This window comes from Sinohyriopsis cumingii, chromosome 11 (genome assembly GCF_028554795.1).
Source record: "Sinohyriopsis cumingii isolate HCF-2022 chromosome 11, ASM2855479v2, whole genome shotgun sequence".
NCBI classification, from domain to species: Eukaryota; Metazoa; Mollusca; class Bivalvia; order Unionida; family Unionidae; genus Sinohyriopsis; species Sinohyriopsis cumingii.
Window position 1 is genome coordinate 72672953 of NC_142971.1, and position 18148 is coordinate 72691100.

An 18148-nucleotide genomic window follows, 5' to 3' on the forward strand; every position below is an offset into this window, starting at 1 on the left:
AGACTTACTAGTATAATTGTAACCTCGTGTAAAATAAAGTGCACATTGAGTCATGAATCATCATTTTATTTTCTCTACTAGTTTCCGCTACATGCCAATTTACATGTGATTTGAATATCAATATAACATTTAACAACAAATTATATCCACTGAAATCAGCAATGAACCACTATATATCAGTATGTGTGCAGGTGACCACGCAACACTTTTCCATACATTTTACACGTTTAGGATACGGTTCAACTTTGAATTCCCTGTGCTAGATATTTTCCTCTGTAAGCGGTGATACCAGACAGTACATTAGCGTTATTATCTGCTACGTGGACTTGGGCATCTGACAACCCAGGCATCTGAGAAGGGAGATAAACCACTTTAGATAAAGAGGCTGATAAGGGCGCTGATTTAAGCAAATGCAAGCGACCGTCTCATCATTCCTCTTCCAGTGTTTAAAACTAAAGACAAAACCATATCACGCAATCAGCAAATCGTTCAATTCCCTACTACTGCTGATATCTTTTGAAGGTAAGATCTTTTCTTACATCCTATGTTTTAAAAATTAAAACGAATCGGCATTATATCTATCTTACGTTTTCAACAGATTATGTCAAACATTTACTTAATAAGACGGTGTTATGCGGGGTCACACTCGATATAAAATATCATGACGTGTGTAGCTTTGGAAAATGACTTAATAGCTGTGTTTATTCCTCGTCCTCCAACCATTTCGAACATAGGCACCATTGTTTGACTTAGCTTGTGCCAGAAAATCAACATGGCATATACGTTTAACAATGAATATATAGTTGATTGCTGTGCTTGTCTCGCCACATTAATGTAGACGTGTGGTTGCTGGTACCAAATAACATCTTCGTATATAGGTGCAGTGTTAGTGAATTACTTACTATGCTTATCCTTGGAGTATCCCACCCTTTGTGCAAGAACAAAAACAGTTCCACATAGCAAATCGTACCAGACAACTATCACCGCAACGACCTGTACTATATGGCAGTTATTACCAGCGTAAAACCACTGAATAATACAACGTATTGAGGATACATCATTTCTGAGCGGATTGTTTTTAAATGATTCCTGTGTAATATTGCTAAAAAGATTATACTATGTCAAATAATCGCGCTAAAAATAGTACAGTTAATACTTAATTGTGCACTCCTTATACACCAGAAGGCATAGTGGTTCTTATCTATGTGCTTTTTGTACTGATTTGACTGGTTCAACTGTAATGATCTGTAGCTTACTCGGGGCAATTGCTTTTTCAAACGTCTAGGCGAGGAAGTATCACATTATCACATACTTAGAAATAATGTAGCTCATTCTCGATATGTGTGGGATCTGTTTTATAACACAACTTCTTACTTCTAAATTTTAATAGAAACACATGCTAAGCGTGTCAATCTGTCCTATGCGTCACTTAATTTCTAGCGCGTGCATAGAGTGATCATAAGTCATTGAAGACATGGTATACTATAACAGAAACATTTTAACATTCAACAAACAATGTCCGTCTTCATAACTAAAACCAAAAAGCGGAGAACATGGTTGGGTAATGAAATAACCATTCTTTCCAGAGTAAATAAAGCAGATAATGATAAGTATTGACATTTATACCATTTATGTGTGGGTTGTTTTCAACAAAGTCCTTTGTATATCCCCACTAATAAGAACCAAATATGTTGAGTAATATAATCGTGTCTTATATTATTTTACGCTCCGTTGGAAGCGTGTGTGACTTGTGGCTATTGTTTAACACACAAAAGATATATCATCATACAGAGTTTGATTAAATTAAATGTGAGTACATTATACGTATTAGTATATGATACACTGTTTTCGTCTTCGACTTACGTATATTCCCGTACTAGTCCGTAAGTACGCACACAGACACACAGACACACACACACACACACACACACACACACATATATATATATATATATATATATATACTTTTTTAACATAACTCAATAAATAATTATAAATATACCTTAAACAAAACAGGAAGTGTTATCATGGATTATGAAGAAGAATGCTTGATGATAGTAGGCCGAATTAATACTTAATACAGTTACTACTATCGTACATGCTAGACCTTTTCTAATTCGTCCTAATCTGAGATTCAAAGCCAGGTCTGCGGGTAAAAGGCACATATCGCAGTCCTGCTCAAACCAGTCCATATTCCATCACGACCATGTACCCTTCTCTCCAAATTAATCATATACGCTCATACCCAAACAAATATCATTTCGCAGTTGCAGATTGAAATGATTCTGCCTTGATCTTCAAAAACTGGTCATTGAGTTTCCGCGCCGCAGAGTAATGTCAAAGCAATGTCTCACTGCACAGTTTTATGAGCCCGTGTATGTACTTTACTTTGAAAATTTATACAACTTTTGCCCAATATTTGGACCACTACAATTTGGACAACAACTTTATCTATAAATGGACGAGATATCTATATGCACGTACAATTTAATGCAGACACCTGCAATCCATGTTAATTTCATCACATAGGTATTATCATGTAGTGTACTGGACAAAACTATTTATCAAGGTTAACTTTTAATGGAGATGCCAATTGTTTTCGTCTGCTAGTGTCATTGCCTTATTACATAAATTATGTTACTCATTGGAACCTGACAATGGAATATGTATTTACGCACTTGCTATAATTGTAAAACAAAATGTGGTAGTTACAACATTAAATGAGATTCAACTACTGATAAGAGTATTTCAAATTACCATTTAACCTGTTAGAGAATAAAATATAATTTTCAGATAAGCAATTGTCAACGCTTATTTGCCCAATTAAACTATAGCACACGACAGTTAGCATAGCCCATTCAATGCACTTTTAATAATTTGTTATACTCTCGCGTTCATATTAAAGCGAAATTCGCACTTTTTTAAATACAAAATAACGACGTAGAGTTTACGTTCCGTATTTGTAAGCAAACACCCTGATGGTCTTCTCATTTAATGCGCTCGATTGTATAGCTTATCAACATCACACCTCTGTCGTCGTTTTTTTACTGTTCGGACTGGTCTAGCGTCGATAAATGAGAATGGATTTCCAGTAGCATTCTTTGTCCATTACCAAATAACAAGAAATGAATACATATTAAGTTTTGTGGACATCTCCATAGAGATTATACTTTTTAAACGACGAAATCTGAAATCAAACCAATCGTTGAGATCTTTTTAATGTAACATCTTTTCCAATATCCTATATTTTACAAAATCATTGAAATCTTCATCAAACGTTCCTCACGTTTTTCTATATAGTATGTCAAACATCTTACCACAACAAGGCAGACTTATGTGCAGTCAGTGAGAATAATAGAGAATGTTAGAGTACATAAATACAGTGGTGTAGAGGAAATCCTACCACATAATCATTCTATTATTTACCAGTATTTTAGGACAGTGACTTGATAACTATAATGTACACCCTCCGTTACGGACCCCAAACTCACGTTCCTAGTGCAATAAGATGGAACTGTGTGAGGTAGGTAGTGTCGCACAATAATCATTCCATCTTCGTATGACGTAAGATAATGACTTGGTACCTCTGATTGTCACACGACATAATGCATTCCGCCACTTTTCGTTGATTAAGACATCTTTTTTCTAATCTTCTTCATTAACTGGACAACATTGCTGTTTAATGCTCCTGTCCTGTCTTACAGCCGCATCCAATAACATCTTCGAATTCCAGGGCAGTGTTCGTAATATACAATTATAACTCCTGCTTAAACTAAATGTCACGATTCATAAAATATTTGCAGAACTCTATATCAAATTATTTCGTCTATATTTATATGTGTGTGTGTATGGTGTGTGTTTGTGTGTGTGTGTATCGTTGTCTGTGATTGTTGATTGTACTTTGAAATAATAATCATTTGTAAACAAATTTCTAAATAACTACAGTATGTTCATGAATGTAAGTTGTAAATAAGATGATGACATAACAGTTTTGATCCAGAATATACTATAAATAACAACTTTACAATTGTATGGTATTTTCCAAATAGAAATAGCATATCTAGCAACTACAGACATTCTCCTGCTTTATCGGTCAAGTGACATATTCAAAATAAAAAGGGTTTTGTGAACAAAAGTCCTCATTCCGATCTTACGATCAGTCTTTTGGATAATTTGTGGTCAGATATGAATTACAAGACTAAATCATTCATTGAATTGAAAAGTATTAATTGGATGTTTGAATTAAAATATTAATTTGGGGTAATTAGGAGTTGATGAGAACCCATTAAATGACAGTCTGGATTTCATCATTCTGATATATCATGGTATTCAGGACCATTGCGGTTCATTTTGGAGGATTCTATAGATTTGAACTGGGGAAATGACATTTGGGATTATTGTGGATTTACCTTACAATGCTGCAAGTGTTTCTAACATTATATACCTTGTAGATTACAAAACAAAACCGTTTTTTTATTTTACTTAAAATGTTGCTTTATTACTTTCTGTTAAATATGCAAGACATACATTCGTAACACAAAATGCTTAAGTTTAAACACTTCTAAAATATTGATGATTTAACACATCTAAAAAAGGAAATGTTACCATCTAGTGCACGTTTCTGCTTAATAGTGATTTTTGCATCTTCATTTAAGATGCAGGATACACATTTTTCATTAAGACAAGTTATTACATAATACTGTGTGACCAATGCAGCACTTTTACAGTAAATCTACATCATTGCCATGATTTTCATTGTCATCGTCATCATCTACATCCTAATTGTTTTCTGTTGCTACAAACAGGAAATACAAATATCCAATATTTCCGGCACCCAGGCAGGGGGAACGTTAACAAATCGGGGTTTATTTTTTATTGCAATGCCACACTATACTGAATTCAATGTTGCGATATGAATTCCTTAGCATGGAAACAAATACTGTCAGATTCAGGAGATAACATTTACATGTAACATGAATGTTGATCAAAATTAGCTCTTTGCAGAAAGAGAAAATATTTGCAGATATACTTATTAATGTAAATGATGATGCCGATGGGATAAATGCTTGAACTCTGATAACACGACAGCCATAATAGGCAAATGGATGTATAAAAACAGCCATTATTAATGTAAAAGGTAGAAATTGATAAAGATAAACGTTGAATGTTTTAAATAGTTATGTGAATATTCTGAAAAGTTAGAAAAATACAGTATTAATTAAAAAAGCCTATTTAAGAAACTGTTTAAGCCTTGGCAAAAGAGACGAGTTTTACATAACGGCATTTAATGATTTTTGCATGAAAAGCAAAACTGTGAATACCTAACAAATTAATCCTGACTATCGAGTCCGCGATATCGCCAACGCTCAAGGACAAGAGATCACTGACCATCGTGAAGGCTGATGAAGGAAATTCAACTACCAAACGAAAATACGTTAACCAATGTTGATGTTTATTTTGAATATATTTCATTTTAACCGAAGGCCAGAGCGTCTTACAGTATGTGTTTTTTTATGTGACACAAGATGCATCTGGGATGATTGCTTGATTCATTTCGAAATACAATTGTGGTTCGAAAAATTACTACCTTCATAAATTTCGAGATGAAATTGTTACAATATGAAAATTGTATTTAGGAATTCACTTTTTTATAACTCGATATTGAAAAGAATATACAAGTAATTTATGCATGATACATGTCAAAGATGTCATGTACAAAGTTAAAATGAACATAGTCCACAAGTCTGTACGGAAAAAGACATTTCTAAATTATTAAAGGCAATTTGACAGTTTTATTGTCAGTTTGGAACTGACAGTAAACATCATGCCATTAAAAATGATATCCAATCCATCCAAAGAGTATGCATTGTCGCCTTGAAACATAAAATGCTCTGTATTATAAAAAGAATGTGACATTAAGGCACACTTAATGCAGAATTAAGGAACATTGCTATTTTCAGCGTTTGAGCGACGTCTCTAGAATGTGGAAGCAATGAAGAAATTGAATAAATGACGACGTCATTTGTGTCAATTACAAGAGATGAGAGAGAGCAAAGTACATCATAGCACATCACCAGTTGTAAGAAATTGGTGTGTGTCGGTGTGTGTGATATAGATTTTTAACATTTATTTAACAATTTTTCAGTAGTAACGCTACGATGTGTGCAGTGTGGCAGTTTATAGTGAAGTCTAGCACTGTGGCATCATGTCGCAGACACGTAGCATGATGTCCCACCCAGCCACATGATCCCGAAGCCAGTTCGACCAGTCCTAACACTAACTTCTTAATGCTGAGTGCCCAGCCGACTCGGCCGAGGTTTGAACCCACGACCTCCTGCTTCCGAGGCGGACGCTCTAACCACTAGGCCAGCGTTTAAATTTTGAATAATGTTGTAAGGCTATTAAAATGTACAAATTATCCAGCATTTTCACGAATTACGTCTCAGACGCAACACCTGGAAATAGGTAACCCATAAATATATAAATCTGGTTCGAACTACATATCATAAAGACGATGAACATATCACAAACCAGTAGTAAGATACACTTTAGGAGACAGAACAGCAGTGTACTTCATGTTCTGAATTTACCTAATCAGAACCATTGCTTTTATGAAAGAGATGCAATAATTATTCAACTAAACTGCGTCTGCATATAATATTTATGCAAATCGTACGAAGGTTAGGAGGTCACATTAACGTTGCATTCATTTGTGAATAAATCAGTGACAAAATGGACTATGATATTTTAGGTGGCGCTTAATGTTCAGTTGTACTATATATTTGACATCATAATCCCCATTTGTAAGGTTTGATCCACTGTTAGCCTTGAGTAAGTTTGATATATCCAACTGTGATATGAGACAAACATTCTTGACGAGATACAAGCTGTGATATAAGACAAACATACTTGACGAGATACACACTTGGCTAAAGTTTCATCAATTTGTCTGCTGAGGTTTAAATACAATAGCATCAAAAAGGAGACAATATTAGATAGCATGTATCTTTAAAGTGACCTTGATCTTTATACAGGATTGAGCTTGTGAAACGAACCATTATTTGCTGGACTTTAACTATAATTCCTTTCTTTGATTAATCTGATCCAATGTTGTTTATGAATTCTCATCCTATTCTTGTATTGTCAATGAATCAGTTATTAATAAAACCTCTAAATTTCAAAGCATCTGTTCGGCGTATTTGTCATGTCAATAATGTTATTTGTTTCAAGTTCTAGATTATCTTTTTACTATAATGGACCCAATGTTAGATTTTAATGATAACCTTCCTGTCGTATCTGTTACATGGGTACTTCATTGAACCGTTTTCAGTTTGGCATGGGTGTTAGGCTTTGATGGTTTGTAATGGAAACTGACCATAGCCTAACATATAGCTGAAACATCGAATGGCTTGCATGGATGTGACAACAATATGAAGTGTGTCCTCTGTTTGTATATTGCTGTGCATAGACAGACACGCACGATACGATACAAAAGTTAATGTTCTTTCTTCTTGTTCATCACATTTGATGTGTTTTTATTAGTTATATGTTTCCAAAATTGTGTTCAAAATGGCTTACATTTTATATTCATTATAACGGCTTTTAAATCAGACGCAGTCCTGTGCCTTTTGGATATTTTTTTCTTTGCCTTCCTAAATAACTGGTACATTCAAATACTCGAATTTAACTTCATTATACTATCTATACCCTTAGGGAACAAATGCTAACACTCATTTGAAATTACACAGTCATTTATATGTATATACGTTTATACCAACCTAGTATGTTCGTACCATCAATATGTACTTGAACATGCATATTAAGTATTGAATTATTTCATCATAACTACTTGTACAAGATAATTGCTTTAACAATACGTATTCCAATCGAATATGTACCCTAAAGGAATAATCTGATAAAATTAAAAGAACTCGAACACTTTGTAAACGTTTAATAGATGCGGATCATACATGTGGTCAATTCGTCTTTACAGTTTTTCTGGTATTATTGGGCTAGAACTATATAAAACAAAAAGATAAAAGCCGACAATAATTCAATTTCCAAACTATAGCTTGTTTTTTGTAAAATATAAAAAAATATTAAACGTAACTGACAGCATTAATTTCTTTATTTCTAAAGGTGCATAATGTACAAGTAATTTTACAATATTCCGATAAAATAATCCAAAATATGTTCCGAATGAAGAGCCTAATGTGCTTATGTCCTAGTGCTTTTATAATATCCGTCAATGTTTATTTCAATTCGATCCTGAGAAAGTTTACTGTCACCAAATTGTTCTAATGTTTTACGTAATCCACCGAAATTGATTAAATATCCTAGAGTTTGAATATTTTCACAATAGTATAACAAGATTGATCATTGCTGGAATGATGATCAAGGCGGCACCCTTCTTGTTTCGCAGTGGAAGTTGTAATCGTTCATTTGGTGATCAGTGAGGCCCTTCCGAAGGCTCGTAAGCGTCTGCAGTAGGTCAGACTTCACCGCAAATATTGCAGCTGCCTCACGGCGTTCTTCACTTCCATGGCCACTTTATCAGAACGTACAGCCACCACCCACTTCATACTGCTGTTACTTGTCTACTATTGGTCCTATAAATATTTTTGGTGTACACCTTTTCCAGGATATAATCAATACCTGGTTTCTTTGGGAAGAACCCGCTGAAAGATGGTTAGCTTTACATCCGTTTTGTTTTGTTCCGAAAGACATCCGTAAAGTAGACATTTTCATGATTCAAACTTCATTGTGATATTATTGTCTGAGCTGACACGATATGGTGTAATCGACGACCAGAAATCTAAAGATAATCGATTTTTTAGCTGCAAGCACTTTGCTTGCGCACCATTTGTTGAACCAAACTCAATATTTGGAAATAACGTAGGACTTGAATAAACGACTCCCGAGAAAGATGTGCATGGAAACAACACCAGAGCACAATTTAGTTCGGGTATAATGAAAAATACTATGTGCACACAATTCTATTATAAATTACTTCACCAACCTATGCTATTATTACGTATCCATCATCCGGGGAAAATGCCGCTATAAACCCTCTGTCAATAAGACAAACACTACCGATCTGCTTATATGTAAAATATCTTGTTCAGTCCCAGTTTGTATCACATTTGAATTTAATTAGTCTTTTAGCAATTTACAGTCTGAATATCGTCATATGCATATTACTGAGACAGCCTATCTGAAATTAGTTAAAGACTTGGTCTTCGTTTTTGATAGTTGAGTGATAACAGACCTGACCTCCTTGACCTATCTGCAGCATTTGGCAAAATATATCAGGACATATTAATTACATATTTCTTTCGAAAGCTCCAAAGACTCCATGATGTGTTTGGCATTCGCGATACAGCGTTACTATTGTTCAGATCTTTCTTAGTCGACATGAGCGGACGAAATTTATGTCCGTAAATGGAAAATACGCCAGACTACGTGATTGATGTATTCGTGTTCTTCATTCCATACACTCGGCCACCGGACGTGTCATCTATCAATCTCGCGAGCCACGCAAATCCTAATTCTTCCATACAAGGGGTAGAAAGGTGTATTTCCGATCTGAAGACATTGATAACATGTAACAAAATGCAGATTAAGGACGATATATCTGTAGCCATGTTGAGCACAACACAAAGACTCATCAGCTTCATCTCTTTTATCTCAATCAACACGTGGGAACAACATCCACATTAAGCTCACATAAGTAGTAGGTAACCTAGGTATCAACATTTAAAATGCTATCTCATAAAAGCAAGGCTTCGTATCAGGACCTGAGACGCACTGGGTCCATTCGCAATTTATTTTACATTTTGGAAACACTTAAACGTATTTATTACTTTCTAGACTGGGTTGTTGCAATTATATATCATCTGGTTCGTCTCAAAATCACCAGTCTTCAAACCGCGGATATTTCAACCATTCGTGGAGTTTCGAGACCGGAATCGTGCTCTCCTCTTCCACATCTGCTCTTTGTCCTTCACTGGCTACTGGTGCACTCTGACATAATCGCAAAATCTGTCTTCTGTGGTACATTTTAGTTGACTGCCACCATTCCAAAACGCAAATATGACATCAAACACGTGTACATTCCTTTCCGAAACTTACACTCTCCATTCGGCACTTGTATTTTCGTATTCACACTATCAAACCCTAAAGTGTTTTTGTTTTCCTGCTAGGCCACAGCCAACATGATTTAGAGAGAATGGCAGTAAGATTTCATGCAAGAGTGCTATGAAAACCCGCATTGCTCGGGTTCAAGAACATAGTAAAGACTACGATAATTATTATTATGGTTTTTATATTGGTAATGTCACGAGATTGTCTTTGTTTGCAATATTGTCTCCATATAAATTCTGAGAATTAGGTGCTGTTACAAGTAATCATCAATGATAATATCTAATATTGCTCTTTTTGTTATTATTATTAGTAGAAGTAGTATTAGTGGTAGTAGTAGTTTTAGTACTAGTAGCATAGCTATTCATTCGGATCAAAGACACTTGGGATCCTCTTACACAGGTTTTGTAGTCAGATAACTGTTTTCTTGTATCGAAAGTATAACCAGACTCGGTTTTATATATTTATCATTATCTCTTTCACACGATGGAAACAGTAAGTCAAGGAATAATACAAAACAGCAGTCTGGACCACCTTATAGTAATGTGTCATCTGAAAATATTATTGAAATCAAGCGACGCTTCCAGGCCATATATCGAAGACACTACCTACATTATAGTTATTATTATGCTATTAAAAAGACTTAAGTGGTGCTTTCAAACTACAGCCCAATTTAAGACATTTCTAAATCAGTATATCCTGTCGATTATCATATCTCTTAATATTGACTGTTAATAATTCTTCCAATTTTAAAAGTATTAATAGCATCAATGGATGTTGTTCACAAATCGAACATGAATCATGTAATTATAAATATAGTTATCAAGGTTAATTCCAATTGAGTTTGCAGTGAGTAATGAAGCCCAGCAGATTGAAAAACACTCAATTAATACACCCAGACGTATCTTAGTAGAGAAGCTAGATAGTACCATATTAGGTTAATTTCTAAGATTTACTAAAATATAATCGAAATCGGTCTCCATGACTGCCGATATGGTTTGTAGAGGATAAAACCCAAACATTCCCGGGAAGACACATGTACCCACATGATTCTTACTGGCATGCTTTCTCTGATAGCCACGTAATGGTTAGTCCGAAATAGCTAGGCTGGCTAGTAAATGCGCCCATTTGTCTATGCCGTTATAATAAATTCGTTTTGGATTATTACTCTCTAAAGGGCATGGTGATAACGCTTTGTTGATGGACTATTAACTTTAAACGTCCTTACGCACTTGCCACTGTGCTACCAAAGTGGAATGTATATCTTGTCACATATCTCTATGAATCGCAATTTCAAACAGAGTCCTAAGGAACAATCATTAAAAATAGATTCAATTTTTGTCAGCGTGTATCTATCAGGTTGCAAACTTACAACACGGCTACTATAAGATTCCATGTTAACTCACGTCACCCACAATGACAGATAGCCACTTGTGAAAACGTCCTTTGCGGGTAAAGGTGATTGAGGTTCTAAACGACATGTCGAATCTAGGAACGGAATCGGGCCACTCGTCTCAAATTTCCATTGTCATACTACTCATTTTTGATACAATTATTCGATAGAGACGTAATATATCCACTGGTTTATCGTGGTTCGCCACATAGACTAATAAATGAACCCCAATTAAGTATGATCATGTTGCCATTGCAACTGCATATTTGTTCAATAATTACTCATTACTACAAGTATTACAAATACGACACTGGCAGCATTGCAACATCCGTACAAACCTGAAACGAAATTATTATTGCATATTGCGATCTATATATGTATATGTTGTGAATAGTTTGACTCAAGAGAGTACATTACTTGGCTCCGAGCTCGAATGAAATACATTACATTGATAATTAAAATAACAGCGTCCAAATGTATGTACATGTTTGTTAATTTCAGTATACCTAAGTCTGGTAATGCTTAATATCAAACAGCGGCTCATGCTCGCGACTAGCGGCATAAATATGCAGCCAATCAACTATCAAGCGAATAAATATAATCTTATTGGCTGAAGTTGTTAATAACACAAATGTGAAAATAATAAAATATAATGTGACACATATTATGATATATAATGAGCCGATATACTCCACGTCGGGTAATTATTTTAATCAAATCAGATAATGTATTTAATGACATCATGTAATGTGTTAAATCAAATCATGTAATGCTTGTAATCAGATCAGGTGATGCATTTAATCAAATCATATAATGTATTTAATGAGATCATGCGATGCATTTAATCAATTCAGGAAATTCATTATTCAAATCAGTTTTTTTATCGTATTTAATCAAATCAAGTAATGTATTTAATGAAATTTCCAGTTTGAATAGTATTCTCATATTTATGAGATATTTAGCTTTCCTCAGTCTTCTATCAACTTTAAAATTTAAAAAATATTAAAATTTCTCAACCTATGATTATTTTTTATTCTTTATGGGAGTATCTTACTATTGCTTTCTTTAATAAGTTTATGCCACTAATGGAGATATTACTGGAATTATATTTCACTGTCTGATCTACGTCGTACATGCTGTCTATAGTGTTATTATACTCATATTTACTCCGCATTTAGTGCGTTTTACCTTCTGTATTGTTTAGCAAACAAAATATCAAAAGTAACACAATGCGATAAAATGTTACTACAAATAATGCTTATAACAGTGATACAGTTACTACTACCAGAGGTTCTTTACATTGCAAGAAATGAGAACGAATTCATGCAACAAAGGTTCTGTTTTCAACCTGCTATGTCTTGGATGACATTGCCCTTTTCCACAAGTTTACGTAATTCGCGTTTTGGATATGTTGACACAAAGTGTTAGAGTTTTATTCATCATGATCATTAAAGACAGTTATTATTAGATGACTCAATATTTATGTCATTTTGATATTTCACTGAAAAGGCGATTTTTATGACTTTATAATCGTGATTTATGAGAGTTAACATTGGACAAATTACGTATATGAAAAGAAATGATTTGGTGACACCTATTTATGTATCTTGTAGCTTTCCTAAATAAATTGCACAGATTTTAGGTTCTTGCTACATTTTTTCACACATTTTTGAGATCAGCTGCTGTAATTTTTGTTTCTAAAACAATTTACCATACCCTTCTCTCTCTCTCTCTCTCTCTCTCTCTCTCTCATATACCAACGCACGCACACCAATAATACATTCCACGTAAGATTCCAGTTTAGGTTCTAACTAACATACTAAATGCATTATGGTGTTATTTATTTGGGTCTGGCAATATATAAAAACATTTATGTCCAAAATCATACCGTAATTTCTCCCTCACTGTTTTACTAGCGATCACGTTTTATTTCCTATGCTATATTTGCGCTCTATCTATAGTCCTGATCTCTCAAATAAAAAGAAAAAATGATCTAATTAAGCTTTTTGTTATTGTTACAATAAAAAGATGAAGAGTGAGATGATAATTTCATTATAAATCACACATCCTTTCTGTTCTAGTGTTTTCTAAGGCCTCGCTGTTATATATGATTTTTTTTTTCATTTTCATTAGCTTTTACGTTTCGTGTTCATGACTGGTAATACAAGTTGCGTTTCATTAGCTTTTACGTTTCGTGTTCATGACTAGTAATACAAGTTGCGTTTCATTAGCTTTTACGTTTCGTGTTCATGACTAGTAATACAAGTTGCGCTTCATTAGCTTTTACGTTTCGTGTTCATGACTAGTAATACAAGTTGCGCTTCATTAGCTTTTACGTTTCGTGTTCATGACTAGTAATACAAGTTGCGCTTCATTAGCTTTTACGTTTCGTGTTCATGACTAGTAATACAAGTTGCGCTTCATTAGCTTTTACGTTTCGTGTTCATGACTAGTAATACAAGTTGCGCTTCATTAGCTTTTACGTTTCGTGTTCATGACTAGTAATACAAGTTGCGCTTCATTAGCTTTTACGTTTCGTGTTCATGACTAGTAATACAAGTTGCGCTTCATTAGCTTTTACGTTTCGTGTTCATGACTAGTAATACAAGTTGCGCTTCATTAGCTTTTACGTTTCGTATTCATGACTAGTAATACAAGTTGCGCTTCATTAGCTTTTACGTTTCGTGTTCATGACTGGTACTACAAGTTGCGCTACATATGCGGAGGTTATGATGGTAGTAATGCATTCGATGTTAGGAAGTTAAAACCGCTAAACATTCAAACAATTACCATCAAAATTACCATACTTTTATATCATTTCAGAATTGATCTTAGTATTTTATATGATTTAGATTGGACGGGGTGGGGTCTGGTAGTGGTAATATTTAAATTTATGATGCTCAGACGTTTGCATTAGTAATGCATGGAAGAGCATTAGTTATTCATGGTTTAGTTCTTTTTGCTCTTCCTATTAGTATTGTTATTATTATTATTGGTAGTAGTATTATAAGTAGTGTTAGTTGAGTTCTTCTTATTGCTCCATCTGCTGCTATTATTATTATTCAATTGTGTTGTTGTGATAACGACTAGTGTAGGTTGTATAGCCATTATACGTTAAAATTAATTTTAAAATCAGAAATATGCGCAAATTATTAAAAATTCCTCATTGTAATTTCTCTTAGTGCAATGTAGAAGACAAAGATCAAACTATGTCTTAAATTGTATCATACTCTGATGCATCGCCCGTCTAAAATAGTGTTCCAGAACGGAAAAATCTTACCTTTTAATTTTTCATTTTCATCGGAGTTACCCTATTATCATTAATCAGTTTTTGTAACTGAAGTCTTTTTTTTTTACATCAGCAAACTGCAGCAGCAAACCAGACAAACATGACAACATCAGGTCACTCTGTATTAGAGCTCCAATCATCTGTTGTGGACTGTGATTTTATAGAGGACACATTAAAGACTACAAGTATAGCTAAAAGGACAACACGAGAGAGTATAAAGGCCTTTAAAAACCGTAATGCTGTTTTGTTTCAAGAAGTTGTTCTGAGTGGCGGAAAAGACAAGAAAAATTCAAGTCCTTGTGATATAGTTTGTCTCGCTGATGGAAGAGTTGTTACCTCGGACTACTATAATAGCATATGCTGTTTGTATGATTCTTCTTACAAGTACATGTCTGACTGTACGATGTCTAAAAAACCCTGGGGTATGTGTACTGTAGATACAGATGAAGTCGCAGTCACACTTCCTCATGAGAGCAGGATCCAGTTTCTGAAGATCGGTGATAAAATACAACCATCAGGACATATGACCACAAGACGTATGTGTATATCATTAGTCGCTCTCAACAAGACAGAGCTAGTTTATGCTGGTACCGTGGTGAAAGAAAAAACATACTACTTTGGAACAATCACCCGGGATGGTCGGGAGAAATCATGTTTTCACATTCCACGTGGCAACATCGCATATTCTATAGTAAACATAGCTCTAAACTCATGCAAGACACGTGTATATATTTCATGTTCTGACGCCGGAACCGTGTATTGTTTCGGCCTAGATGGGATGCAGTACTTTGAATATAAGGTCCAGGAAGGTCCGAACCAAGGGAAACCTGTTGGAATAGTGTTGGACAGTGAGAACAATGTGTATGTGGTGGTTAGAAATCTGCATAGTATCCACCGTCTGTCCACAGAATGTCAGCTGCAGCAAATCATCAAAAGTATGATACCAGAATTACCAAGGGCAATTTGCTTCAAACGTTTAGGTGATAGCTTTCTTCTTACATCTGGTTGTGCTAAGACGAGGAGCATTTGTTACTCATATAAACTGATGTAAAAATGATGATATCCCATTAACTGATGTAATATTCTTTCAGCAACCAATTCATTCATTTCTTTAGAATAATCATTAGACAGAAATAATGAACGTTTGATACAATGAGACACACACACTCACAAACACACGCGCACTCAAACATACACACAAAGACACAAACATTGATAACCCCGCAAATTCAAAACGGTTTTCGAACGTTTTTGACTAAGCAAGCTCATTGTCAGGGGAGAAGAAACATATAAGAAAAACACTAAACTAAATATCTACAAAGAATTCTAGACTGCTATATATTGGAATTACTAGGGACAATATACAACAAACTATGTAGCAATAAATGGTTGTGCATAGTTAACAGAAGGGAAGGTTCATGTGAATATCAAATAATTATCCAACCAGTATAATTCGACCTCATTCTAAATTGTCCTCAAAAAACGAGACAAAGCATGGCGAGATACAAACAGCATAAATTAGATCAAAGTAGAGTTATTCAAAGTTTTAAATTAAAGCTGTTAAAATAATTGTGTGGCGGAATCATTGGCAATAATAATAATAGTAATAATAATGATAATAATAATGATAATAATAATAATAATAATAATAATAATAATAATAATAAGGACCATAAGGATAATAATATCATTAACAAATTAATTACTTGGGTAGTTATTAGCGCAAACTTGGCCTGTTCTTACATTTTTCGAACATAGATGCTCTGCCAAACTAGTAATGGCAGCTTTATGTTTTAATGTCATATTATTGAATCTGTTCAAATAATGAAATTAATGAGGAAAAATATGTGTTCATAAGAAGTCCAAGGATAATGGGCAAATAATTTCAGCAATACATATTATCAACATGACAGTTTGGGATAAACATTTGTCAATAAATGAGGGATTTTATGAAAAATAATTTTTAGCATAATCGTCGCATGTATATAAAACAATCACTAATTATTGTTAACTTCCAATATGCTTCTGTTGTAGCTAATCCTTCCGAAGAACATATTGTGTTTGTGCTTGTCGTTGTTGTTATTATGGATGCCAATCTGGCTGTTGCTATTCTTTTGCTAGTCTTTTTTCCACAGCAATGGTACATAGTTTGTACACAATAATTGTCCTTTATCGTCTCTGCAAAACGTGTCATAAAATCATTATTATATTTGTATATTTCGATTATCGTCTTTAATAAAGCAATGTTTACCAATAGCAAGGTATGCAAAATTACAATGTATACAAAGCTGTACGTTTTTTAGTATTTATAATAACTACCGCCAGGTTGTAGCACGCAAAGACCTTGCTTTGATTTAAATTTAAGTTTCAGCAAGAGGGAGAGTTTGAATATCTGTAGATTAGAATGTTTGAAATTCTAAACTAAAAGTGGTAGACTTTCGCTTCGTTTCGTATTCTGTGCCACAACAAAACACAAAATGTACATTGGCAGTTGAAATCAACTACTTTGCCTAGAGACGCATTATGATAACTGATCTGTGAAGATTGTCAGATTTGCAACGCAGCCTTATTGGTTAGTAGTCCGAAACTATAATCAGAAAGCCATAATTGCTCTCTGTATGCAAGTTAAGATTAACTACAATTGTATTTTATTAATATTGATGCAATTTCTAAAAAATGAAGGAATCAAGTTTGTAAACATAATATTTTATTACGAGGGTATTAATAACAAATGAAGTTTTAAAAAATCTACACCATTACGAAAACACTGTACGTTTTCACTGTTTACTTTTGATTCATTTAGCTTCTAACACTTGTTGTAGTAAAACTTAATTTAATGATCTAATTTGACTCTGAAACACGAAATAAATAAAGAAAAGCGGAATAAATAATGTACACGAAATAACATAATTTGATTCAAGGTTAAAAATGTGCTGTTTAATCTATGTTCAGTCACATGACTGCATAGAGGTGGCAATAACTGCCTATCAACTGAATCGGGCTTCCTGACCAGTTCCTATAGAGCTGCCATCAATATTTTGACACCGTCTGAAACAAAATCGATACCTCAGTAATTCATGAAACTGAAAAATGTCATATACTGCATATAAACACACTGACAATTTACTAAAGACAATAATAAAATTGGAAACAAAACTTAAATTTTGTTCAATTTAACATAAGTATTTATAATAATAATACTAATTTTTGTTGCGATATATGAATTTGAACATTGGTACAAAACAGACTGGATACGCTTTAATTAGTTTCTGCAGTCTGAGTGTGTATGTACAAGGGGCAAGAGGAGTAGAACTAATAATGGGGGA

General features: G+C 34.1%; 1 protein-coding gene across 1 annotated transcript; it reads left to right on the forward strand.

Moving 5' to 3' along the window:
• The first annotated feature begins 358 nt into the window (after positions 1-358).
• On the forward strand, positions 359-16360 carry LOC149788721 (uncharacterized). The gene is made up of 2 exons (XM_089975757.1): positions 359-522; positions 14896-16360. The coding sequence occupies exon 2, from the start codon at positions 14923-14925 to the stop codon at positions 15871-15873; it is 951 nt and encodes a 316-aa protein (XP_089831883.1). The 5' UTR covers positions 359-522; positions 14896-14922; the 3' UTR covers positions 15874-16360.
• The last annotated feature ends 1788 nt before the right edge of the window (positions 16361-18148 follow it).